The 27900-nt window shown below is 43.1% G+C and overlaps 3 gene segments (V, D, J or C); all 3 read right to left on the bottom strand.

Moving 5' to 3' along the window:
- Nucleotides 1–3905: 3905 nt before the first annotated feature.
- LOC115407178 (T-cell receptor beta-2 chain C region-like) lies at nt 3906–20939 on the bottom strand. The segment is given in 7 exon segments: nt 3906–4439; nt 4732–4838; nt 5338–5361; nt 5444–5794; nt 7191–7246; nt 20499–20778; nt 20860–20939. Coding segments are annotated over 7 exon segments (882 nt in total).
- A 1073-nt stretch (nt 20940–22012) lies between these two features.
- On the bottom strand, nt 22013–23086 carry LOC115406817 (T cell receptor beta variable 10-3-like). The segment is given in 3 exon segments: nt 22013–22404; nt 22500–22576; nt 23041–23086. Coding segments are annotated over 2 exon segments (351 nt in total).
- Nucleotides 23087–25223: 2137 nt separating this feature from the next.
- LOC115407177 (T cell receptor beta variable 5-1-like) lies at nt 25224–25742 on the bottom strand. The segment is given in 2 exon segments: nt 25224–25597; nt 25694–25742. Coding segments are annotated over 2 exon segments (423 nt in total).
- Nucleotides 25743–27900: the final 2158 nt, after the last annotated feature.

Genomic DNA, 27900 nt, shown 5'->3' with positions numbered 1-27900 from the left:
CTGCATGGTTTGGGCCCACCGTCCTGGGCCCCGGGGGTTTTGCGACAAGCCCTCCTCCATCTCGTTCCACACATGCTCAGTGGGCAACACACACACACACACACACACACACACACACACACACAGACACACACACACACGCACACACGCGCACACGCATGCACACATGAACACACACACACACACACACACACACACACACACACACACACACTCTCTCTCTCGTATTCTTACATCAGAAATGTCACTACTATATTATATCTGCTGCTGAACAGAATGTCAGCGTTGTAAGCGTCTGTATCTCTCTTGGTTGATGCGACTGCAGCTCAGTATTGTCTGGAGGACAACTGATGCATATTTGCTGGTTAGAAGATGGTTTGATGCTGTGTGTTCACTGAGGTTTTGATGTGTCAACAACTGCCTTTTAAATTTCCCCTCATGAACATATAAAGGGATTTTGATTGACTCTGTAGAATCAATCTTATGTTGTTTAATGACGAGGTGAAGATCATGACTCAGTTGTGTACGTTTGAAATGCTTTGAAAGAAAAGAAATGAAAAACAAAATTTCACTTTTCATGGATTATAAGAATGGACAGAAAGACATTTAAAAGACACCATCACCTTTTGAAAAGACTGAATACAGATAAGCTCAGATTGGGTCGTATTGATAGAAACCATGTTGATCTCTGTAAGTATTGAAGTGTGAAACGATTGTTTTGCAGGTTGATCCAGCAGGTGGCGCCGTGGTGATGATCCTGCTGCAGTCTGTGTAGTCTTCGGTAAACTGCAGCTTCCGAGGAGTCTCAGAGAGAGAGGTGAGTCTGAGAATCAACCGTTATTCTCAGTAAGTGAGTGAGTGTACTCATTAACTAATTGACTAACTTTGTAAGCAGTTGAGTAACTACATAAGTAGCAGATTAAGTAACTTGTAATTAAATGAACCAGTGAGGACAAGGTGAGTTTATCACAACATACATAGGTAAGTAGTTTGGAATTAGATGAGTGTGTGAATGGGAAAGTACATCTACGTATATGTAGGTTGTGTGTAGGTGGTGTGTTTTATTCGTTCATTTCAGACATGTTCAAAACCCACACAAAACACATCTACAACAGAGAAAACACACATGTTCATACCCTCCCACACACACCCACAAACGCGTGTCTGATTGAACACGTCTGAAAAGAGGCAGGATCAAGAAAAACGGATTTCGTCAGACTCTTTCTGTTGAAGATATGTAGTCCAACACATTTATACACACCTCTGCATATGTACAGCCATACACACATACAAATCAATAATGTAAGAATTTCATCTCATATTATCTCCCTGCTTGTTCAGCTCCCCACAGCATCACAAGTTACACACTCATACACTCCTGAGCGGTCCGGTTTACAGTGTTACTGACACTCATAAATTCACTGCAGGTCTTCCTTCCTTTACTTGTTGATCATGAGATCAGTCTGAACCTTTTTTTTAAACAGTCTCATGCTTCTACGTTATTTCACTTCTTATTTTGTTCCAAGCCGTCACTTCAGTGACTGAGGTTCACTTTCTCTTCACGGTGGTTAAACACTCCTGGTTTGGAAGTCAAGGTCTCTCTTGAATGTCAAAGTGAAGAAGTTGCTGAGAAAGTAATGATATAGGACAGTGATAAAGTAGATTCATGTGTCGGTGCTTCTCATGCAATAATCAGCCTCCATACACTGTAAAAAAAATTCCGTAGAATTTACGGTAAAATACTGGCAGCTGTGGTTGCCAGAGATTCCCTGTAAACATTACGGTGACAATATAGATGAATTTATGGTATAGTGACTGTAAATTTTGCAGTATAAAACTGTTATTTATTTACAGTAATTTTCTGTAAAAATAACGGTGACAAACCTGTTTACAATTATCTTCTGTCAAAATTGCAGTCTATCTTGGTAATAAACACAGCAGAAACTGTATGATATATTATGGGACTTCAAAAAATGTATTGAATGAATATTTGTTCATTTCCCAAGCCGCTTTGTCAGGGTCACAGGGGGTTGGAGCCAATCCCAGCTACTTCAGGCAAGGGTGGGGTCACCCTGGACACCCTGTTTGTCACAGGGCTGACGCCTATTCACACACATTCACTGGGGGCAATTTTGGGCAATTAACCTGGCATGCATGTTTTTGGACTGTGGAAGGAAGCCGGAATACCCAGAGGAAACCCAGACACAGGGAGAACATGCAAACTCCTCGAGCTCCAACTGGTATTTGAACCTCGGGCCTTCTGGCTGTGAAGCCAGAGCGCTAACCACTGCGCCACTGTGCAGCCCATTGTCTGCATTCTGTTCAAGGATATGCTCATGAATTGTACGCGCTCAACTTGCGCTCCAAATAGTCAATCAATAACATTGATTAACAACAGCTGATATTATGTCATTGTGAAATATCCTTTTTCTTTAAATCAGCAACATTTTGAACATGTTTTTTTCTGCAGAAATGACAGTGTATATCAGTGGTCGTCAGTTAGGTTTGGCGTCGGGCTACTTTTTTTTGAGCACTCGAAATGGGGGGGGGGGACCGCGCAGACCGGACCGGGTGCTGGGTGCGGGTATGGTTGCGGGCCCGGGGGGTGCATGCGTGCGTGCCTGCATGCTACTTTGGACGGTTCGGCCCACGGGCGGCCATTTGACAATCACTGGTGCATATTATGCTGAATGATTAACAGTTTTCTCCTGTAAATTTAAATGTACACATTTGTGGAATCCGTGATTTATCCTGAATAATACTGCAGATTATAGATTTATTGTCCACTTTCGTCTATGGGATTTCCTCATAAATTTTACAAATCTTTGAAAAAAAAAAATCACAGTAAAATTGTGAGTTTTTTATACATTTTAAAATTGCAGTTCTGCACTGTATCTTGATTGACAGAAATTCAGTGTATTTACTACGGTGATGCTCAATTTTGGAATTGATGGTGCTTTGCAGTTGCTGTTTGACAGTTTTTTACTGTATTTTTTACAAACTTTTTTTTACAGTGTAGTGTTTATCTGAGGATAATTTATAGAGGAAACAACATCCAGAAAGACTCACTTCTTGTTCATTACCCTGCAGCCAGTTTGCATTTGTATCTGTATCTGCTGAACATCGATGATCAGATTCCTGCACCAGATCGGAGCAAACAGCTGCTACATGCTCATATGAGGCCCAGCAGCTTTCCCAGCTGTTTGCTCAGAGCCGTGCAGAGCCGTGCGGGTTCGGTGCAGACGCAGCTGCAGCTGTGGTGAAGTGGGAGGTGGCGCCGCCGTCGTTTCTCGCTGCTCTGCGACCACATCCTCCCTCCTGCTCCTCTGCAGGGTTTCATGACCTGGTTCCACTTTCCGCTGTGAGCGAAGGAGAACTTCCTGTTGTCGTCTGGTGGATCTCTCACTTACATTTACTGACAGTTTTATATGATGAGGAAAGTGTGCAAAAAGCAAGAACACAAGTAGAACTTTGTATTTGTTTGGCATTTCTCTCATGAAACAGTTTCATTGTTTATTGGTCATCCACTATGAATGAATCATACAATACAAAGTGTTGTTTCCCCCCAAAAAACACTGATTGTAATTCAATTTGAATTTGCGTATTGAGAAAAGGATACCTTCACTCAGTCTGTTCAAGACAGTTTTTAGTTGATAAGAAAATGAAGAAATGCTGAATTTCTCAAATGAAACTGTTTTCAGACCTCCTACATGTTCTTATCTGCTGATCAGGTGTGAGTTGCCACACACATCCTGTGACATTTACATCTGTCTGCTGGAAAATATGACGAGCTCCGTGAAGAGCTGTGACTTTTCTTTACGATGTGAGGAGAAAGAGGCGGTTTTCTCACAAATGAAGCAGTAAATCTCACTTGATGGTGGAAAAAAGGCTCAAAATGTTCAGAGTACTTGTTGAAAAAGCTCCATTTATTAACAGAATGGTTGAAAATCAAGCAGAAAGTCATAGACAAAGCAGGTGATGTATAAAAAACATTCAAGTCAGGAAGAAAATTGTTTCCATCAAACCAGAAGCCGATTGACTCAGTTATAGAGGTACATTAAAAAAAAAATTGAAAACAAAAAAAAAAAGAAATACTGATAAATGTTTATTTTAGATTTACTGCTGATAAACTGAAACATTTAAACTGATTTTTTGTTCTTCTCTTTGCATCTATTATATTATAAATATCACAAATCTTAAAATATTGAATTTTTGTCTTAAAATGACATTTTTTTCACCTGACACCAAAATTAAACACCAGTAAAAAGTCAAAACCTTCAGTTGATGACTTGTAAGCGCAGAAATAACAGGGAGAACATTTAACTTTTTATTGATCTTATTTTATGTCCATGAATCGCTCTGCAACGCTGAGAAACGACAGACTTTCTGTACAGACATCAGATGGTCGTCTTCTGCTCTCAGCGTTTCCTCTTTGAACCCTGCAACAAGCACAAAACAGACAAGAAATCCTTTAACTGTCTGCTCATGAACTTAAACCATCCATCCATTTTCTATTCTGCTTCATCCTGAAGCTCAAAGTCCAGGAATTCAGAATCATTTGTTCGCCTCACACGTGTGTTTTTGGACTGGGAGGAAATGAAGCTTCATTCAATCTGTTTTTGACAATAATTCTTCCTGTAAAGTGACTTTATATGATCGTTATATCTCATGTCAGCTTGAAAGACGAGAAGAAGGAAAGATGAAGGAGTTTTGAGATGAACAGTCACAAACCTGAAGTTTCCACATGACGAATCCCACGAAGGCTCCGTAGGCGCAGCTCTTCACGATGAAGACGCAGTAGGAGAGTTTGGCTTTTTGAGTGATCATCAAATAGTTTTCTGCTCAAGGAGAAGAAATGACACACAGAGGAAACTGTCAGAGGGGGGGAAACATTGAAATATCAAATGAAAGCTGAAGAATCCAAAAACAAATATGCTTTTTTCCTGCACTTTGGCTCCATGAAGTGTTTTTAAAATACTGATGGATTTGATCTGTTGACTGCGGCCGTGGTGCTCATGTGCAGCAGCAGCATTTCCTCCGTCTATACGTATGAAGACGGAGCCTGAGCATTTTCCAAAAGTTTCATTTCCACTGTCTCCGCGCAGTGTTGATATAAATTGAGCCTGAAAATTCACCTGTTCTGTAATTATCATCAACTAGTTATTAGTTTTAAATGAATGAGAACTGCGACCATATATGGTCAGTTGCTCAGTAAAAGGTTGAAACTTCAAGGTTTTTGTTGTTGTTGTTGCTCTCGCTGGTGTTTCCTCAGTTTTTCAGTGATGTGACTCAATAAATGAGTAGAAAACATTTATAGAAACAAAACAGCGTGTTTACCTCTCGTGTTTCCAGTGGAGTTACCTGATGGGAAAAGTAAAACAGATTAGAGAACATGTTTTTCCACAATGATTCAAAGATTTTTATCAGTTTTAAAGCAACAAACCTGGGACCCCAGGAATCATTTTTTTCTCGACTACGATGTCATTTTCCCCACGATAGAAAGAGACGAGACAGGTGAACGTGTTCTCGGGGTTTTCCCAGATTTCTGTGAGGACCTTCAGCCTGCTGGTGATCCTGTAGTTACCACCGTCGACCCGCTTGGCGGCGCTGTCCGTCGCAGCTTTGTCACATTTTCCCGCGCTGCATTCCCAGGACACGCTGACATGGTCCGGGTAGAAATCCGAGGCCACACACACCAGCGTCGTCTTCTTCTTTTCCCTTTTTGTCTTCGTCTCTTCGGCCTTTGAGGGGCGAAGGATTTTAACTGTCGGTAAAGTGATGTTGCGATCTTTTTCTGCAAGAAATCACACAGGAAGTAGAGTTTCATCAAGAACGGTTAGCTTTGTTCCCTCTCCAACAGTACAACCACCAAACAGTAGAACCTCCTGCTGAAGAAACAATCCAACACAGCAGTGTTTTCCTCACTTTTCCATTAGAACCTGCTTTAACTTCTGCAGAAGTTTGAGCTTGAGTCGTTCAGCTGTCACTGGTTCACCTCTTTTCCTTACTTTTTTTTTATGTTGTTTTTTTCCACAGTGTCTTGTAGATTAGAGGAATCATTCCAAAGCATCAGTGGAGATCTACATCTACATCTTTTCATTGCACCAGTTTCAATATTTCTGGACTGTTTAAGACCTCAAACATCCCACATGAGCTGCAGTTTTTTTCTGACCACTTGACAATAGATTAACTATTTCTAACAAAGTTTTACGACAAAGTATCTGCTTAATATTTGCTAATTAGGTTTATTTTTTAGTCATTTTATGATGATTCAGTTGATCAGTGTAAGTGAACTTCACTCATTTTTCACATTTTGAGGAGTTTTACACCATTGGTTCACCACTGATGAACAGTTTTCTCCTGCTTCATTCGTTTTTTTCCCACACAAAGTAAAACTTTTACAGTTTTCTGTCTGATACGACTTGAAATGCTGCTTTTTAAATTAGATGCTTTAGCAGTTTGTTCGACTTAAAGATAATTGACCTTAAGTTTAGGAGAATTTGACAATTTTTTTGTGTAATCCTGAAATCCAACCATCAGAAAATACATTGATTCTTTTTAAAACTATTTTTTTCCATTACAGAACAAATAAAAGTTTCATATAAAATCATATGAAGTTTTTCTAGTTTATTTTAATGACAAAAGTAACAGTAATTTTCCCCCCACTGTTTTCAAAGTTTTAGCTGTTTCACCATGACTTTTTTTTATTTTCTCTCAGCACCACACATTAAGATGAGTTAGTTTCTTCGTCTCTCTTAAATTTAACATGCTGTAAGTGAAGGTATTTGAAAATTTCAACATGATTTTATATTTCTTTCAAGTTAACATTCATACATAAAAGAATATATGATTTACTAAGAGCTTAAATCAATGTTGAATATTGAAATATGTGACTAAATGTATGGTTGAATAAATCTTACCTTTTGTTCCTCAATTTCAGCAGGATCTTCATGAAACACGTAAATCCAACAATAACTCCAGATAATGCAAATTTAAATGACACCTGGATTTCACCTATTTTGCCCTCGAACAGATCATTTAGCTTGATTTTCATTTTTTTTTTAAGCAAAATTTTCTGCAATCCAGTTCGCTCAAGTTTTCACAACTCTGGAGCCACTAGAGAGTTTATTCTCCCTCAGTTACCTGCATAAATAAAGAGTAAACATGTTTTATTTTCACATCTTTCTTACCCAGAACTGTGAGTTTGGTGCCGCTGCCAAAGTAAGCTGGATCGTAGTTGTTCACACTGATTCACAGCTGCAGAAAAAACTGCTCACGCTCGCTGCTGACACACTTTACGCTCAGTTTCTGACAAAGAATAAACCTTTTTCTCACTTTGACCTCCTCAAATCTGCACTTTATTGGCATAAACTGACAGATTAAGGCTTCTTTTTGACCTTAAAATCAATAAAAGCTGAATTACTGCAGCAATTATAAACACTCAGATTATTTATTAGTATTTTAAGTGTCAGAATTGTGAAATTGAGAAACGTGTGTTTTCTTACCTAAAACTGTGAGTTTAGTTCCAGCTCCAAAGTAAGCTTCTGACTGGAAGTTCACAGTACTCAACAGAGATGATAAGAACTGACTGTGAGATTAATAATCCGGGCGTAAAGCCAAGAGGTTTCAACCAAAACGGTTTCAGCCAAAATTTCACTCTTAGCTCACTTTGCAGACAGTTTTAACACACAAATAAGTGACATATAAATCTCAAATCGGCAGTTTTAGTTGAAGTTTTCTTACCTAAAACTGTGAGTTTTGTTCCAGCTCCAAAGAAAGCTTCAGAGTAGGAACACAGAGACTTTCAACGGTTACAAAAACGCTTCCTCTTCACTTTTTTTTTTCTTTGTGGCTCTTTGAAACCACTCAACAGCGTCTGTCTCTTTGCCATGTGAAGCCCTTTCAGTGAATTTAACAGGATCTCAGTGAGATTATTCCCACATGAAGTTTCAGGAATGTAGAAGAGCTTTCTGACTGACAACAGTGAGCCCTGTGCCTTCACCGAAGTAGATCTCAGTGTTTCCAGCGTCACATTGTAAAAGATCAGTGTGGAAAACTACTGAGCTTCACATTTTCTGTTAACTGCTGAGATTTCACTCATTTGGAGCTTCGAGAATTCAAACTTTCATCACAAAAACACATTTTCAGACTGGTCTTTCTGCTTTTGTCACTGTTTAAAGTAAGAATTACAGGATTGTTGTTCATGTTAAATTGAACAAAATGACCCATTTAAGTTCTATCAATTAGATTAGATTAAAGTCTAAGAAATCATGTTGATCATGAACTTCCAAGAATACAAACTACAACATAACCTGGAACTATTAGAAGCTTCACTTATTCAACTGCACATTAACAGTTCTGTTTGTCTCTCTGTATTTTCATTCTCCAGCAACCTAAACATGTGACTGAAGTGACAGAAGTCTGATAAAGACTTGAATAAATGTGTTTCCTGTGTAGATTAAACCAACTGCTTCTTTTTTTTCTGAATTGACAGTTTTTCTTAAAAATCTTCCTGCTTGACTTTTATCCTCCACAGGTGTTTTTGCCAGTAGATTTTTAAAGATAAATTTCAGTTTATTTCTCACTTAAAGCAGAAATGTACTCTTTACTCTGTTACCATCACAAGAAAAAGACCTCACATGAAACTATGCTGCAAATAAAAGCAGTTCTCGTCTTTATGTTTTGTTATAACTAATCAAATTTCATGTTTCCTTAAAACTTCTATCAACAGTCTGAAGGACTTCTCAGGAGAAATGTTTGTTTCTTACTTACCGAGAACAGTCAGTTTTGTCCCTTGGCCGAAATAAGCTTCGAACTGACACAGAGTTTGAGCCTCATAACAAAAAGACCTCCGTATATCAGCTCCAACTACAGTCACTTTACAAGACAATATTCTCATGTGGACGGATTAATTCTAAACATTTGGTTGAACATTTGACCATAAAACATGGATCTTACCTAAAACGGTTAACTTTGTTCCTCCACCAAAATAAGCTTCAGCAGCAGTAGAGTCACAGTGGAGACGATCAGAACTCAAACTGCACCAGATGCTGCTCTCACATCCCTTTTTCAATCAATACATTCCAAATACAGCAATCTGCAGCATATTTTCTGAGCTGCTGGAGGAACATTATTTTCTTAATGAGCATGTTTCAATGTGTTTTTGTGGATTCAGATGAAGAAATTAGAGCTTTTATTGTCTTTTTCAGATATTATATAGATTTGTGTCATGTCAGATGGATGTATAGTCAATATCTGGAGTCTCGTGTACATTTGTATTAACAAAGGGATTTAATCCTGAAGTCTCACTTAATTTTTTCAGCTTTTCTCATTCTTCAGTTAGACTTCAACAGACCGCCTAATGTTTACATTTACAGCTTTAATATGACCACACATCCTGTTTTCAACATGTTAAGACTTGTAAATATGTAAAGTGAAGGATATATGAGAGGAAATGTTGCCTTACTTACCGAGAACAGTCAGTTTTGTCCCTTGGCCGAAATAAGCTTCATAATTGACACAGAGTCGAAGCTCCAGAGCAAAAAGCTGCCAGCAGACTTTCTACAGAGCTTCAGTAAAGATACTGCCAGATTTAGGGTCCTGATCACAAAATTCACTGCTTTTCTTTTGAGTTCTTATTGCTTTCTTCATATAGACTCCATGTTTCATTGACTTGTCTTACCTAAAACAGTGAGTTTTGTTCCTCCACCGAAGTAAGCTTGATCGGAACCAGAGTCACAGTGCAGACGATCAGTGCTGAAAACAGCCTGACACGCTGCTGCTTTTTCAGCCCCCTTTCTTTTGAATTTTCTTCCATCTTTTTAACAATAGCATAACAGATCTACAAAACGTGAGGCTGTATACACACTTTGAAAAGCTTCATTTTCCAGTGAGACAGCAGGAGTTTCTTACCTAAAACAGTGAGTTTTGTTCCTCCACCAAAGTGAGCTTCATAACCAGAGTCACAGTGCAGACGATCAGAGCTCAAAACACACAGCTTCTACATTAAGTTCTGACTGCTGGGTTTTTTCTCAATCACAGTCTCATCACAGTTTGGTTGAATTGCTTCAACAAACTTCATGGATTAAGACACACTGAGCTGAATTTAAATGATAAAGAAATCATATTACATTTGTTCATCCTCACTTACCGAGAACGGTCAGTTTTGTTCCGTGTCCGAAGTACGCTTCGTTAACGTTGTCACAGTGTAAAAATCCTGAGCATGAAACCTCCGTTTCATCCTGACTTACTTAACACCGAAGTAAATCTGTTTTCAATGTTCTTACCATTAAAAAAGCATTCAGCCTTTATAAAGAAAAGTAATGTTCTCTTGAATTATTCTTATTTTCCACTTTTTCTAAGCAAACACTGAATCACCACTACAGAGCCTGAAACTAAAGTTTTTACTGAAGCTTTTGAGTTCTGACTGACATTGTTTGATTAAAAATGGAGGTTTAAAGTGAAATATTTACATAAATCTGTGACTCTGGTTTCTCTCCCAAAAGGTCACAGTGTTCAGTCAGTTCAATATTTTAACTTGTTTTATCTTTTGAACATCAATCGAATGTTTCCACTGTTTTAAGTCCAGTTTAGAGCAGCGATGTGACGTTTTGAGGAATCAGACTTACCCAAAACAGTCAATTTTGTGCCTTTTCCAAAGTATGCTTCCTCGTTGTAGTCACAGTGCAATAATACCATGCATGAAACCCCTTTTTTAATCACAATTATCTTTAAAGATGCCTCAAGTAGACCTTTTACGTCTCTAGTAAAACTTACAATCACAAAGAAATCTCAAACAGCGTCTTTAAAAACTCAGTTTTGTTCATGTTAAAGGTGAACTTCACTGACAACACTGAGTTTTTGAAAGAATATCTTTACTGAAACTTTGATGTTGGAAGCAACATTATTAGATTGAGAATATTAAGAGAATATTAAGAATTTAAGTGAGATATTTACCTAAAACTGTGAGTTTGGTTCCTTGCCCGAAGTAAGCAGGTTCAGTGCTGGTCACAGTGTTCACACTCGGTTCAATATTTCGTTATATTCCAGTATTTTTTATTCAAAAATTATTTTAAGTCTAATAATGTGATGTGAAGCTGCAAGATGTCCAACTTACCCAGAACAGTGAGTTTTGTTCCTTTTCCAAAGTAAGCTTCAGTTCCAGTGTCACATTGAGTTCGTCCTCAGCTAAAAAGTCCCTGAAGTTTTCACAATCGTTCTGTTCAAAGATTTTACAAGAATCCACGGGATGAAAACATTTCAACAACACAGACTGAGTTTTATAAAGTCGCATTATGCATTCTTTCTCAGGCGAAATAAACAAATCACTCAAATGCTTCACAGATGAATGAAAAGTAACAAAAACACTATTTTTCATTCTGCAAAAATACTTGTTTTAGTGTCTGAAGTGTCTTTCGATCCTGCCGGGCTTCAGATCCGTGATTTCTGCTCCTCAAAAGTGTCCCATGCCGCAGGCAGCCGTCTCCACAGTGTGTTTCAATGGCAGGAGGTTTTTGTACGGCGGCTCTATGGGGTTGTATCACCGTGGCCCCCTGTCCCCACGGTGAAAAAGCATCACACAAAAACCTGCCAGTGTTTTTCTCTGCCTCCTCCCTCCTGCCTCCATATCTCAGCCTCCATCTGAGAGCTGCTGTGCAGCTGGAGCTGACGGAGGCCCGACCGGGGCCGCCGCCTCGCCGCTGCTATTTCTGTGACTGCTAAGAAAAGAAAAGTGCGCTTTGTTTGTGTTTGTTTGTTTGCTTGTCGGCGGAAGTGACGCCTCTGCTGGTCACAGCTTTTCATCCAATCAGATCGGCGTGGCTGATGCTGCTGGTGTGATCATGACTCTGTCTGCCGTCTTTATCTCTTTCCGTCTGTTTTCTTGATGCAGTCACTGTGTCGTTTGACCTGCTATAAATCTGGTCGCCCAAACAACACACTGAACGAGTCGACATGACGTTATATTTGAGCCTGCAGAGTGAAACAAATCACACATTTTATACCTTGATGTTGGAATTTAAAGTATCTAACTTCCTCTGGCGAGTCCAGTTTCCTCTCACACTCCAACAGCATGCATCTGAGATGTCTTGGTGAGGTGGTTCTGTGTGTGTTGGTGTGTGTCCTGTGATGGCCTGGTGACCTGTCCAGGGTGTGTCCTGCCCTCTGGGATTGACTCCAGCAGCCCAGCTCAGGATGAAGCTCTGGACAAGACAATGAGCTGGAGAAAGCACTGTTCAGGATTTAATCGATTCCGTTACAATTTACAATAATAATATTAAAAGTAATTGAATAAAAACTAATTGGATGCCCAACATGAAGGCAACAATGTGGACTTAGTGTCATCCCTGGGAATTTTTTGCCGATTGGTTTGTTTGTTTGAACAGCTACTCTTCAGTGTAGTCCCACATGAGCCCTGCAGAGGTCAGTGTGTGATAACCTCACATGCTTTTATTCTCACAGAACTAAACAACAAGAAGTAATGGAACTCAGAGGAGACACTGCAGGAAACAACCGTTTGAGTATTTTTGAGAACGTAAGAATGAAAACACCTGCTGACTTATCTGGACGTTTCATCTCTGCAGTGATGAAAACACATCAATGAAACATGAAGGAAATTCCTCTATTTTCATTAACCCACTCTGCTTTTGAAATATTTGTTTCGTCTTTCACTTTTTATTTTGGACGGCATGGTTATCAAAATGTATTTCTTGAACCTTTTCTCTCGTCGACTCATTCCCGAGCTCCTCCCTGGTGACTGAGCTCCTCACCCTATCTCTAAGGGAGCGCCCAGCCACCCTACGAAGGAAGCTCATTCCAGCTGCTGTATCCGTGATCTTGTCCTTCTGGTCATGATCCAAAGCTCATGACCATAAGTGAGGGTGGGGATGTAGATTGACCGGTAAATTGAGAGATTCGCCTTTTGGCTCAGCTCCTTCTTGACGACAACGGACCAATACAACGACCGCATCACTGCAGATGCTGCACCGATGCGCAGGTCAATCTCGGGTGACCACCTGCTAATGAGTCCAATGGGGGACAAGGGGTATGATTCTGAGGGACAGTGTGGGACGGCACCCCCACCCGGCAGGCAGACTCACTCACTGATACCGGTATACCAAGTTCCAGCATATCTTACTTTAGATGGTATATTAATGTTAATTCTTGTTGCCTTGTTCCCCTAACAGATTTAATTGCTGTTGTATGCTCATAATAGGCCATCCTTGGCCTCAGCCCTTAGCTTTCAATGTGTTTTGCTTTTCCCAGGTTCTCCGACCTATTGATTCCAAATCACTTGTGAATCGCATTACTACAGTGTCTGATTCAGACGCGTCATTTTGTTTTAGCTTTTGATATTTTCAATAATTTGTTTTAATATTTTTATGAAAAATACAGTATTTTAGCTCAATAACTCCCAGGTTATTTGACATACTGAATCCAAATCGCTTGCGAATCACATTACTACACAGTCTGGTTCAGACGCGCCTCTTTGTTTGCTCTGGCAATGTTTCTAATAATTTTTATTAATATTTCTATGAAAAAAAGAGTTTTTTTCTCAATAGCTTGCAGGTTATTTTACTTATTTACTCCAAAGTACCTGTGAATCCCATTACTTCAGTGTCTCTTTCAAACACAGCTCTTTGTTTTAGCTTTAAATATTCCAAAAATTTTATATTAATATTTGTAAGAGAAATAAAGTATTTTATCTCAATATCTCCCAGTTCATTTGACCTATTGACTGAAAATCAGCATTAGCACAAGCTTTCCTTAATTTACTTTGTTGTTCAGTTTTGTTTTTTATCAGCAGTATTCATGTGTGTTCTATTAATTATAAATAAGGTGAGTGTGATCCGCGGCACTTAACGTTTGTTTTGCAATCCTCTCGTTTTTGTCGTTTTTGCTTTTACCGTAATGCGTAGAATATGTGCGCACCGCTAAACAACATGTTGGCTCACTTGACTGTCAGAGCGCTGCGGTTTCGCTTTTACCATAATGCATAAAATATGTGTGCACCGCTAAACGTCGGCTCACTTTCAGACCTGCCAACCTGTACGCTTTTTGCGTTAGCAGGTACGCAATTTGACATTAAAATACGCTGGTACGCTTCGCCTCATTAAACTACGCAAAAAGCTGCAGACGTCTGTGAGCGCTGTTATAAATGCGGACCGTGGACGTTCTCATGTCTGACAACACAATGCAGCAGCAGGGCTCTGAAGTGTCACGCATTTCGGTGTGTTGTCACGCAGTCACGGCACACATTGTATTTGTCACGTTGAAAAAAATACCGGTAAATTAGGCTGGTGCGCCGCAGCTATGGAACCGGGAGGAAACACATGTGCTCCCCTCGTAGAGCTGCGACGTTCAATGAACGAGTCGTTCGTTTGAACGGCTCTTTCAAGTGAACGACGAGAGCCGGTTCTCAGCTGTCTGAGAGCCGTTCCTTTGTGCAAACTGTCCACGCTTCCTTCACATGTCTCCTGAGTGTCTCCTGAGTGTCTCCTGAGTCCAGCTGTCTCCGCTGCCTTCATGTGAATGATGGAGTTTCAGTTTTCCGCCGCTTGCTCCAGTCACCTGAATGCAGCAGCTAACTAGCGGAGGAGGAGTGTCGCGAAACCGGAGAGGAGCCGGTGTTTTGAGACGTTTTGAGATGTTAAAAACCAGACAAAAAGCCGTGTCCGACCTTTTATGAGTCTGATTTCAAAATCTGCTGCTACTAGCAGCAGCAGCAGGAAGTGCTAAAGGAAGTCAGTCACCAGTTAGCAAGGAAACCAGTTAATTTGAAACACCGTATTGACGGCTTTATAAAGGTTTTAGTAATGGAACACACGCACACATGCGCACACAGCATAAAATGCTCAGTTAAAGGACACGTAGCAGCATTTTGAAGCTCTTTTCTGGGGACGACGTGCAAGGTCAGCCGCAATGTAATGTGTATCAGAAAAACATCTGTTTTCTCAAATTTTAATCGCAAACAACATATACTCCCATCAACACTCAAGAGACGGAGGGGGGGGAGGGAGGGCAATGGGGTCTTCTGCGCCCCCGTTTCCAGATTCCTTCTGGTGGGGGGTGGGGCGGGGGGGGCTGTTGTTTTCCCCACAGGCCGGGGGTTTGGAGCGGCTGTGGTTTGGGGGACTGCTGGCTCAGGGGGGTGCATACCTGTCTGCGGCGGGGGGGTGGGGGGGTGGGGGCGGCAGTTGTGGGTGGCGGGGGGTTCTGGATGTGGGGTTCGGTGTTCCCTTGCCTTCCGGGGGTGTCTCCCACAGGATGTGACAGTTGGATGACGCGGGAATGTGAGTGTGTTTGGGGTAGGATGGACTGTGTGTGTGTGTGTGTGTGTGTGTGTGTGTGTGTGTGCGTGTGCGTGTGCGCGTGCGTGCGTGCGTGCGTGCGTGCGTGTGTCTGTGTGTCTGTGTCTGTGTGTCTGTGTGTATGTGCGTGTGCGTGCGCGTGCTTGTTAGCGTGTGCGTGAGAGGGTGTGAGTGTGTTGGAATGTGAGTGTGTGTGTGTGTGCGTTTGGTTTAGGGATGAGTGGTTGTGTGTGTGCGTGTGTGCATGTGTGTGTGTGTCAGTATGAGTGAGTGGGTATGAGTGTTGGGTTGGGGCGGGGGGGGAGTGAGGCGGGAGAGGACAGGGGGTGGGAGGGGTGGGCCGGGCGGGGGACGGGCGGGGGGGTGGGTTCCGGGTGGGGGTCGTGGGGTGGGGGGTGGGGTGGGGTGGGTTGGGGGGGGGGGGGGGTGGGGTGGAGTGGGGTGGGGGGGGGGGGGGTGGGGTGGGGTGGGGGGGGGGGGGTGATGCCCTGGATCTCGGGGTGCGTGGCCGGAGCGCTGGGGGGTGTACTGGCCCGGGGTGGGTAGCCGCCCGTGTGGGCTGGTTCTCCCGGGTGGGTCATAGCCCTTCGCCTGGGTGGGGGGTTGGCTCCTGGGCTCTTGGGCCTTGGGCTCTCGGCCCTGCCCGCCCCGGGCGTCCGGCGCCCGGGGTGGACCGGCTCCTGCCGGTCATGGCTCCGCGGGGCCCGGGCCCCGGGACTGCCGGGGTCCCCGGCCGGGGCTTTCCTCTGCCCCGTTTCTGGACTGGAGCGTGGGCGTCTGCCTGGGGGGGCGGCTTGGATCCGGGCTCTGTGATGTCCGCCGGCTGTCTGGGCTCTGAGGGCCTCTCTGGCCTGCTTCTGGCCTTCTCAGAGGTCAGAGGTCATATATGCATGATCACTATCACCATCACTGTCACCATCATATTCACATGATCACGTTGATCTTTAATCACTCTTTACATACTGGGTTACCTTGTCTTCTTGTGGTGGTTAGACTAATGGTGATCTGTAGCAGACCTCTCTTGATGCACGCCCCTAGTTTACTACTAGTTACGACTAGCTATATTCAAAAAAAAAAAAAAAAAAAAATACGGTTTGTGGTGTCCTTGCATTTCCCTCCTCCCCTACACCTCCTTTTATTTTTGTGGCCTGGTCTGTTCACTAATATGGTTTGGAAAAAAAGGGGGGAAAAAAAAAAAAAAAAAAAAAAAAATGTATGTATGGTTCTGTAATTTTCTGTGTTGGTTGTCGGCTCTGTTTTGGTGTTGTCTAGATTGGGGGTTTGGGATTGTTCTAGGTTGCGTGTGGTGCGTCGACAACACTGTTTTGTATTGTGACTTTCTACATAGGTTGTGTGCCCCCCCCCCCCCCCTTCCGTTCTCCCTCTCTTTATCTTTCTCTCTTTCTGTCCCTGCTCTCTGAGCGTTTCCGTCCCGGTCCTGTCCGGTAGCCATGCCGGATGCCAGCTTTAAATAAAGGCAGCAGCAGGAGGAGACTCAGTCTCATCCTGCTGCTAATATTAAAATCTGTTCGGATAGTAAAAGGCTACAATCATCCAATATTGCACGCCCCAGCTACCGAACAGGACAAGGGAAAAAAAAAAAAAAAAAAGAAAAACATCTGTTAAATATTTGTCATTAAACAAATTAAAGAACCAAATGAAAACTTAAAATTTAAAACTGACAGAATTTTTTTTAGAGCAACCATTCATTATGCGGGACGCGGTCTCAATTTGCGGGACGCGTGAAATGGGCTTGAAACTCTGCACGCGCTATGCGGGACGGGTGGTCACCCTAGGTCAATCTTATGCTCCATCCGTCCCCCTCTCGTGAAAAAGATCCCAAGATACTTAAACTCCTTCACATGGGCCACTTGGGCCAGAATCACAACAAGTCTCTCCAGCTGGAGGCTCAGACTTACCAGAGGATCCAGGAGAAGATCCAGGAGAGAGTAATGAACAATCTGGGCACCTGGATTGACTGGCAGTACCTCCATAACACTGCAAAGCTACTGGCCAAGTTCTGGAGAGGGTAAGCCACCTTCTTTCAGTCGAGGACCATGGCCTCGGATTTGGAGGTGCTGATCCTCATCCCTGTCGCTTCACACTCAGCTGCAAACCTCCCCAGCGCGTGCTGCAGGTTCAGGTTCGATGGAGCCAACAGGACAACATCATCTGCATAAAGCAAAGAAGAAATCCCGCGGTCCCCAAACCGGACCCCCTCTGGCCCCTGGCTGCACCTAGAAATTATGTCCATAAAGATTATAAACAGAACTGGTGACAAAGGATAGCCCTGCTGGAGTCCAACATGCACCGGGAACAGGTCCGACTTACTGCCGGCAATGTAGACCAGACTCCTACTCCGGTCATACAGAGACCGGACGGCCCTTAACAAGGGGCCCCTGTACTCCGTATTCCCGAAGCACCCCCCACAAAGCACCACGAGGGACGCAATCAAACGCCTTCTCCAAGTCCACAAACACATGTGAACTGGTCGGGCAGACTCCCACAAACCCCTGTGGAGGGTATAGAGCTGGTCTAGTGTTCCGCGACCAGGACGTAAACTGCATTGTTCGTCCTGGATCCGAGGTTCAACTATCGGTCGATTCCTCCTCTCCAGTACCCTGGAATAGACAGGGAGGCTGAGGAGTGTGATCCCCCTACAATTGGAGCACATCCTCCGGTCCCCCTTTTTAAAAAGGGAAACCACCACCCCAGTCTGCCAATCCAGGGGCACCGTCCCTGACCGCCACGCGATGTTGCAGAGACGTATCAACCAAGACAGTCCCTGCACATCCAGACACTTAAGGTTCTCAGGGCGAATTTCATCAACCCCCAGTGCCTTTCCACCGAGGAGCTTACCAACCACCTTGGTGACTTCAGCTTGGGTGATGAACGAGTCCCCCTCTGAGACCTCAGCCTCTGCTTCTTCCACGGAAGACGTGGCGACGAAATTGAGGAGGTCCTTGAAGTATTCCTTCCACCGTCCATTAATATCCCCAGTTGAGGTAAGGAGCTCCCCACCTCTACTGTGAACGATGTTAGTGGAGACCTGCTTTCCCCTCCTGAGGTGCTGGATGGTTTGCAAGAATTTCTTTGAGGTCGACCGGTAGTCCTCCCCCATGGCCTCCCCAAACTCCTACCAGACCCGAGTTTTTGCCTCCACAACCACTCGGGCTGCAGTTCGTTTGGCCTGCCGGTACCTGTCAGCTGTTTCTGGAGTCCCACGAGCCAACAAGGCTCGATAGGACTTCTTCTTCAGCTTGACGGCATCCCTTACTTCCGATGTCCACCAACAGGTTCGGGGGTTGCCACCACAACATTTCAACACTCCTCTCTTCACCCCAGTGTCCAAAATGCGCGACCGGAGGTCAGTTGACATTACAACAGTCGATCATTGACCTCCGACCCAGGATATACTGGTGCCAAGTGCACTTATGGACACCCCTGTGCTAGAACATGGCGTTCGTTATGGACAAACTGTGGCTAGAACAGAAGTCCAAAACCAGAACACCACTCGGGTTCAGATCAGAGAGGCCGTGCGTCCCAATCACCCCCCTCCAGGTCCACTGTTGCTGCCCAAGTAGGCATTGAAGTCCCCCAGTAGAACAATGGAGTCCACAGATGGCGCGCTGTCCAGCAACCCTCCCAGGGACTCCAAGAAGGCTGGGTACTCTGCACTGCCATTCGGCCCGTAAGCCGAGACAACAGTGAGGCACCTACCCCCGACCCGAAGACGCAGAGATGCAATCCTCTCGTTCACTTGGGTGAACTCAAACACATGGCGACTGAGCTGTGGGGCTTTAAGCAAATCCACATCAGCCTGCCGCCTCTCACCGCGAGCAACGCCAGAGAAGTGGAGAGTCCAGCCCTTCTCGAGAGAATGGGTTCCAGAACCCAGGCTCTGTGTGGAAGTGAGCCTGACTATATCTGACTGGTAACTCTCAACCTCCCTCACAAGCTCAGGCTCCTTCTCCCCCAACAAGGTGACATTTCATGTCCCTAGAGCTGGTCTCTGTGTCCGAGGATCAGGCTGCCGGGCACCCTGTCTTCGGCTGCCTCCCAATTCACATTGCATCCGGCCCCTAAGGTTCCCTCGGCGGGTGGTGAGTTCGCCGGAAGGTTGGCCTACGTCGCCCCTTCGGACTGAGCCCGACCGGGCCTCGTGGGCAAAGGCCCGGCCACCGGGCGCTTGCTTACGAGCCCCAACCTCAGGCCTGGCTCCAGGATGGGGCTCCAGGATGGGGCCCCGGCTGCACCATACCGGGCAACGTCAGTGACCTAGATTTTAATTTCTTCATAAGGGCTGTTGACCTGCCCTGAGTCTGGCCCGTCACCCAGGACCTGTTTGCCATTGGAGACCGTACCAGGGGCATAGAGCCCCGGACAAAATAGCTCCTGGGATCACGCGGGCACTCAAACTCCCCCACCACTTTAAGGTGGCAGGTCAGGGGGGAAAATGTAAAACTTTGACCATCCAAATGTCTGAATGACGGTGTGATCCTCCCAACATCACCTTTCACTGGTTTCTCTGCACAGCAGCAGACTCCTAGTGGACACTGAGGTGCAACTACAGATGAACGTGAAGCAAACAAAAACAAATGTGAATGTAATCTGGCTGACAGTGATTGAAGAGACATGATAATATGCTAAACATGGATAGGTTTGATCATATGTATTGATATTCCACAAATTATTTTTAACTTGGGCAATGATGGTAATCGAAATAAGACTTTATCTAGTTTTTGTGTCTATATTGTGCAAATTGTTTCTCCGATATTAAATACAAACTTTTGCTCCACTGATACCGATAATGATCACCTTCAGTCATATTTGTTTTAATAATGTGCACATCGTTGTGCATATATGTGGTTTGTAGACAGCAATGTTTCAAATGAAAATGCTTTATTTTTGCACACAATCATATCCACCACTGCAGACTAATTGTGTTTTTGGACTGTGGGGCATAAGATGGACAAATAGAACATCCAAACACAATGGAAGGTGTGACTTGAGAGTCATAATTATGCTTATGGATTGATTTTTCTCCCTGTTATGAAGATGCTTGAAATGATGGTACGAAGATTGATGTTTTTTTAGTGTCTTGGGAACACTAAACTGGGAACAGTTCCTTCCTGTGCATCCTCTGTCGCTTTATTTGTATGACTTCCTGGACTGTGTGTGTCACTGTGCCTGGCAGCGCAGTAGTAGGTGCTGCTGTCGTTGAGAAGCAGCTTGGTGATTTGAAGAGAGAAGCTGGTTTTGTCTGTATTGAAGTGTGGCTTAAAGCGGCCCGTGGTTTCATCATACTCCTTTGTAAGAAACTCTATTTGGGCTCCGTGGTGGCTCTGTCGGTACCACAGCATGATGTAGCTGCCCATGCTGGACCCTGAGCCCAGCCGGCAGTCCAGCGTCACTTTGTCTCCCGGGTGAGATGTTTGATCTCCAGACTGAAGAACGACGACACTCAGACCTGGAGCACACAGAGGTTTCACCATGTGGAATCATCTCGTGTCATGAAGGGAAGCTCTGGAAATGTGACTGTGACTCTCACCTGAGTGTAAAAGAAGTGACAAATACAGCAGTTTGACCAGCATGTTCCCTTTACGAGCTGCTCTCTGCTGAATGGTGCAAACTTCCCTCTTTTAGAACAAGGTGAAGTCACATGATCACATCAGGATGTCATCATAAGACCAACTGATAATCTGTTTCACTTGAAGGATGTTTGTCTTCAGAATATGTCAGAGCAGATCTTGCTTCATTATATAATTGATAGAATTTGATTCAATGCAGTTTTATTCATTTGTCAGCTATTATACATAGTGATTATTAGGCAATATAACTCCTATTTCATACAGTTTGGCAACTTCTTCCTCTTCCAGCTGTGTCTGGTGAAGCGCTCTAACAACACAGTGTGTGAACATTTGCACATTGTCATCAAATGAACTGATATTGCTCTGGAGTTTTTGAATACACAGATATTCACAGAATGCTTTTGGAATTTTGATTTTATTCCACATTGAATATTTCTTCCTAATATTCATATGACTTTTTACTTTGAATATTGTAAGGTCGGTTTTAACTGGATGATGCCGTCTGACAACTTTAGCTGTGAGAGTGCTTTTACAGTATGTTTTATTAGCACAACTAAAGATATACTTTATCCATTTATCTAAACTCAAAATGTGTTTGAGTCACGACTTCCTCAAATGCAGTTTCATTTCTTAAATGGTAAGAGAAAACCCAGTAACCATGTTTAACTGCCAGTTATGTCATGTATGCCTTTGTTTATTTTCTTGTGTGTGTGAGTTTTAGCGGGTTTTGTTTCATTTGTTGCACACCTGCAAACCGTCATTCAGTATGCCTTGCGCCATACATTTGGACAGCTTTTAAGTTGCACGTTGCCTGAGGAATGACAATGTGGGTGAACAGATGAGTCGAATGTGCAGTTTAGTGATAAGAGAGGTACATTTTAGTCAAAGTTTGTCTGAAACATACTTAACTATTCACGTAATTATGCACAGCCAGCAAGAGCTGTGTGATGTGTTTCCTTGTTTAGGTTTTTGTTGCATTTTCCATTTTCTGAATGTTTGGTCTATATATATGAATAGTTGGATCTGTGAAGATGTGGATGAGTAAAGTAAGAAAAAAAAGAACAGGTAAATGAGATTCACTTTCCTGTCCTATAAATATTCATAAATCCTGAGTGTGAGTGTATTGGGAGCTCACGCAGCCTTTCATCAGGCTGCTGAAACCAAAGTGTGTTTTTAGTCAGGGTTTCTCATCAGACCACATCACTGTGTACTGGCAGCGCAGAAATACACAGCCGAGTCTGTTGTGTTCACATTGTGAATGATCAGAGCCCCATTTTTCACGTCTTCTCTCTTAATCTCAAAGCCAGTCTTGAACTGCTCCTCATAGTTCGGGTCGTTGCCCTGGTAGCTGTATCCGATTAGGTTCAAGCCAACTGTCTGGGTTTGCTGGTACCAGAGCATCACATACAAGTCACTGTCATTGTGTTTGCATTTAAACTCCACTGTTTCTGTTTTGTGGACTATTTTGGGATGAGAGGGATCGAATTTCACACTCTTGGCTTCATCTGTGGGTTAAAAAAAACAGTTAATATAAGAGCAATAATCAAAATGGTGTTTATAGCAATGCACAAAATGAAGATGTTTTGAAAGGTGATCTTACATGATGGGAGCAGGACGAGGAGGAGTCCGAACAGAGCTGGAGACATCCTGCAGGCGTGTGCTGCTGCCAGAGCCTGAAAACAAGAGCAATAGTCTCATGAACAGGAAATTGTGGAGGTTTTTTAGTGAAGGAGTGTCATCAGACCACATCACTGTGTTACTGGCAGCACAGAAATAAAGAGCCGAATGTGACGGCTCTGCTTTCTGTACGATCAGAGCTCCTTCCACCACGCTCTTCCTGGTCAGCTTGAATTCTTTTTCAAACTGACCCTCGTAGTTTTGGGAATTTTCATAGCCGTAGCCAATGAGAGTCATGGCCGTGCTGTCTCTTTTCTGCTGATACCACAACATCATCAGAAGGCTGCTATCGTCATGCTTGCAGTTAATGTGGACTTCACTGCCCTCTTTCTCCACCAGTGGAGATGACTGTTTGATTGTAGCTGCGCTAACCTGTCCTGCGGAGAAGAAATCAGATCATTCAAGTCAACATTTATGCTGAATCTTAACAACTCAACAAGCTCAGGATCAAATTTAGCCTCTTACTTGTGAACCAGATGGAGAGGAAGAGGATGGTTTGAACAGGTGAAGACATGATTGAAGCCTGGTGAGGAGAAAGTGCTGCATGTCAGAAAGAAGGAGGGTGTTGTGACAGCAGATCCATCCTCACTCCCTCATGACAGAGGCTGGATGCCATGTGCTGTGCCTCCACCTGTTGGTCACATCTGTTCATGCAGCTCACTTTCTGCAAATATCAGAGAAACCAGTGATTCACAGCATTTTTATTGAGGGACCCTTTTTTTTTGACCACATCAAATTGAGGCATCCAAAAATTTTGAGTAACAATCTAAATTGTCTTCTAAGTATCGAAACTGGGAGGACTTTATGTAAAGCAGTAGGAGCCTAATCTACAAAAGGTTTGTGTATCTGCTGTAAAGAAAGGTCACAAACTTCATTTTGAAGAGGCTGCAGCAGGACATGTAGCTTATGAATAGAAGTTATCGGGTATGGGCTTCAGAACATTTATGATTGGAATGGGTATTATTTGAAGCATCCAAACACGTTTTGTTTTTGTTGTTTTTTTAATTTGTAATTTCAATCAAACATGCTGATCTTATTTTTGTGGGAGGCTTTTCCTCAGTCACCCCCTCAGAACTTCTATCTGCACACTTTCTCTTGTGATCAATCGGTCAATTACTTTACTCGACAGCCTTTCAAGTGAAAATGCATTTTACTTTTCATTTCAGAAAACTTTTGCATTCACACCATCCAACCATTTTTTGACAAATATTCTCTCCATTTTTTTTTACATCTGACTTTATAAACATCTGTCCTGAATCTCATTTCAGGAATCATCGTCATAATCTTGATTTCAATGCAGTCATGCATTGAAAGTGGTTTGTTTTTAACTGTTTTCAAGTAATTTCTATCTTTCCCACATTGTTGGTTGTCTTTGTAATGAAACAACAGACTCAATACAATACACTGTAAACATAAACAATGGGAATACACTGACATTTGGAGACAGAGTTGAAGCGTTTTATGAAAGATCCACTGAGTGCTGATTGTAAAAAGCAACATTGTCACGTACCGTGAGTGATAATAATATGAGAAAGGTTTCATTACTATAATTCACCTCTTTCAGATTGTTTTTTCCTCCGCTGGAGTCCAATTGAGCCCACGGAGCATCAAGTTTTTTTGTACAGAAAGAAGAAACTGTATTGATGCAAAGTGCGTCACGTGACGTGACTGAGATAGTCACAGAGAGCCCTGATCGTTCAACGGCAGCTTTTAAAAGAAGTACAGACATCTATTGATATGCAAGTGTTTTATTAATCTATTATAAATGTAGAAATGCTATCAACAGGTACAAATCAATTTTGATTGTTTTCTTATTTCAATATTATCACACAACAACGTTTAAATAATTTGATTTAGATCAGGGGTTTTCAAAGTATGGGAGAGCGAGTCGACGGTGAGTGAGCGTCCTCCAATCCCTGCCTTAAACTGTGTGGTTGCTGTGGCAGGTTGCTAAAATCTATGTCAGGTGTATAAAGTCCACGCTCCTTGGCATGGCGGATCTGATGACCCGCCACAGGTCCTTGACAACTGCCTCAAAAAACAATGGCTACCGGTCGAACTCCTGCCGCTGATCTGAGGCAACTGCCACAAACTGCCTCGGCGAGTTGCCGGACGCGGCACTTCGAAGTGGTGAGATGCTGGAAGAGCCTCAGCCGTCGTGAGGCAGGTTAGTTCTGCCCCACTGATGGTGTGTTGTTGCAGTAATCCTGCTCGGTGCCAGAAGTGCCACGGCAAGTTGCCACTGCCACAATTTGTATTTGCCCCACTGCATATTTTAGAAGATTCTTTTCTGGTTTAATTTTTTTTTTTTTTTTTCACACCACGTCTCCCCTGAAATGGACTGGCGCCACCCAGGGGAGGCGTGCCTCACTTTGAAAACCACCAGTTTAGATTAATGTAACATTTCCTGTTTGTAATTTATTCCGTCAACTGTGCAAACATTTCATTAATCATAAATTCAGTTTTATAGTAAATAATTGAACATGCATCTTAAAGCTTAAAGAGGGGATCCAAATTATTTGACATTACAGCTTTTTTTTTAAATAACTTGTCCAACACTGCATTTGACAGTGTCAAACCAGAAATGAGGTTTCTGAATACCCATCATGTAGCTGTTTTTCTTCTGATGGATATTTTCCTTTGTGAGTCAGGTGTCTGGAGAACCGGTAGCCTCTTGGCTGTGTGTTTTTGTCACAGCCCTGAGGTTTGCCAGAGCACCGTGCAGTCTGGCAGCACACAGATAAAGAGCCTCATCTCCTTCCTTCATGCTCGAAATTGTCAGAGAAGCCTGCTTATCGTTAACTTTCGCCGCATGAAAACGACCTTTGAACCCATCTGTGTAGTCTGGTATGCCTGATATCACAGAGGCGATCATCTGGAAGCCTTCTCCCCTCGCCTGCTTGTACCAGTACAGATACTGATAGTCGGTGTTGTTCTGGTAGCAGTTAATTTGTGCTGAGCGGCTGTGCGGACTGAGGATCTGTCGAGGCCACTGAGTGATCAGAACACTCTCAGAAACACCTGAAGCAGAGGAGAGGAAACTGAACATCTCACACACAGATCGAACATGAGCAGACCGCAGTGTGTTTGCATGTTTCTGTCTTTAAAGAAGCTTACCTGCAACACAGAACACAAAGATGCTGAAGGTGCTGATGTGCGGAGTCATTTTGACTGGAGGGGGAGGAAATAACACGGCCATAGATGCTCAATCGGTGAGGAGGAACTGACGTCAGTACATTTGCCAGGATGCAATCTGATTTACCTTTTACCAGGAAATGACAATGGTTATTAATGTTGTGCATTGCTTGGAAACTGAAAACAGTCAGATATTAACAGTTTCAGATAACAGCTGGCGTGTCAGTCATCTTACATTTCAGGGTCGACATACAGCCCACAAGCTCAGGTGCTTCACGGCTCCTCTGATAGAAACCACTGATGACAGAACAACATGAGAGGTTTTTGTAAAGTTGAGATGAGACTTTCTGTCAGTGTGCTTGTCTCGCTGCACAGTAATACACCGCAGTGTCTTCCACTCCTTTGACTTGAATACTGAGAGAGCCATTCTTTTTTTCATTTCCTCCCAAATCTCCACCAATAGTGAAACTCTCATTATATCCCTTCTCCATGGTGGGATCTGCATAATTTAAGTATCCGATGAGTTTCATGGCTGTGTCTTTGGGTGTGCGCTGGTACCAGAGAATCACCCTGTAGTCTGTTTTCTCGTGGCTGCAGAACATCTGAACCTTGGTGTCAGGTTTTATGATGGAATCAGAAGGAGACTGGTCGACTTTCACACTCCAACAAACACCTGGACGGAGAAAGGAAACTCAAATCAAGTCATGAGGGATCATCATTTCAGAGACACCAAATGTGAGTGAGCATGTTACCTGACAGGCAGCAAAAAAGGATGAAATGAATCATGTTGAAGTTCTGAGAATTGACCGGTGGATTGATTTGCTTGAGTCTGACTGAAAGCTCTACTCAGTTTACTGAGGTTTGAAAAGGAAATGAAGTGACGCTGTACATGTTGACAGATAACTGCATCACATGAGGAGCTGGGAGGGCGTGTTCAAGCTCTCTGATCAGTTTTTGTATTGAGAATCAGGGCTTTCTTGTCAGTGTGCATAGCTGGCTGCACAGTAATACACTGCAGTGTGTTGGAGCTTCAGGTCGACGATGAACAGAGAAATATTCTTTGGTTTTTCACCACTGAGGTCGCCAGTGAAATTAAAATGTTTTTCAAATGACTCCTCGTATTGTTTGTCTCCAAAATTCACGTGTCCGATGCGCTTCAGGGCTGCATCTCCAGGGGATTTCTGGTACCACTGCATGTAGGTGTAGTCCGTTTTTCCATGGCTGCAGACCAGCTGGACGTCTTCTCCAGGCTCTCTGAGGACTTCCAGAGGAGTTTGGGTGACTTCAACTCCGACACAAACACCTAGAATGAAGGAAGATGAGTTAATGTAGTAGAAATGATTGTTAAAGAGTCTTCATGAATTTTAAAGTTGATTACCCAAGAGCCAGGAGAGAACAAACGAGGCCAACATGTTGACTTCCTGCACACAGAACGCAGAGTGACTCTTCATTATATCCTCCTCCGTCACCTTCCTCCTCCTCAACAATTCATCAGGCCAACATATTTGGTCTTTATTTCCTCACATCTCCCAAACTAAAAGAATTAAGTTCATAGCAGCCAAATTAAACTGGAGCCATCACAACATCAAACTGATGAAAATTATGAAACTTCTAATTATTAAATTGCAATCAATCTGCATTCATGCAGGTTTCTGAATCATTCATTCAGTGGAAGGTGAAATACAACCTTCTTTTCCAAGTTATCTCTGAAGGTTTTCCCTCCATCTTATGTATTTTTTTCAGAAACATTTCAAGGTAAAAATTATTTTTAAAAAATTGTGTGATTTTGGAATTAGTTGTTGTCACCATATGTACGTAAATGATGGCTGATTTTTCTAATTATGGTTGTTGATGAAACTCTGTTGAAAAACTGTATAAAAGTTCCCTGTTAGACTTAAGCTTGATTTGTTTTACAGAAGTATTTGAATGAGTGACTTCTGAGGGGTTGATTGTTCTGAAGCTGATGTTCACTTGAGGAGGATTTCTGAAGTTTGAGTGCCACCTACTGGCACAAGCAATGTAAAAAGAGAAACAAAAAGCTTTTTGTTGTGACAGTTGCACCTCTCACATCACTGTGCCTGCTGACGGCACAGAAATACACAGCGCTGTCTTCAGGCTGCAGGAGCTTCACAGTGAGACTCCCGCTCTCTATGCTGCTCTTATTGGCTGAATATTTCGCCTGAGGGATC

The sequence above is a fragment of the Salarias fasciatus genome, chromosome 19 (assembly GCF_902148845.1).
Source record: "Salarias fasciatus chromosome 19, fSalaFa1.1, whole genome shotgun sequence".
Classification (NCBI taxonomy): Eukaryota; Metazoa; Chordata; class Actinopteri; order Blenniiformes; family Blenniidae; genus Salarias; species Salarias fasciatus.
Note: the sequence above shows the minus strand (reverse complement) of the source record. Positions and strands in the feature narration are given on the sequence as shown.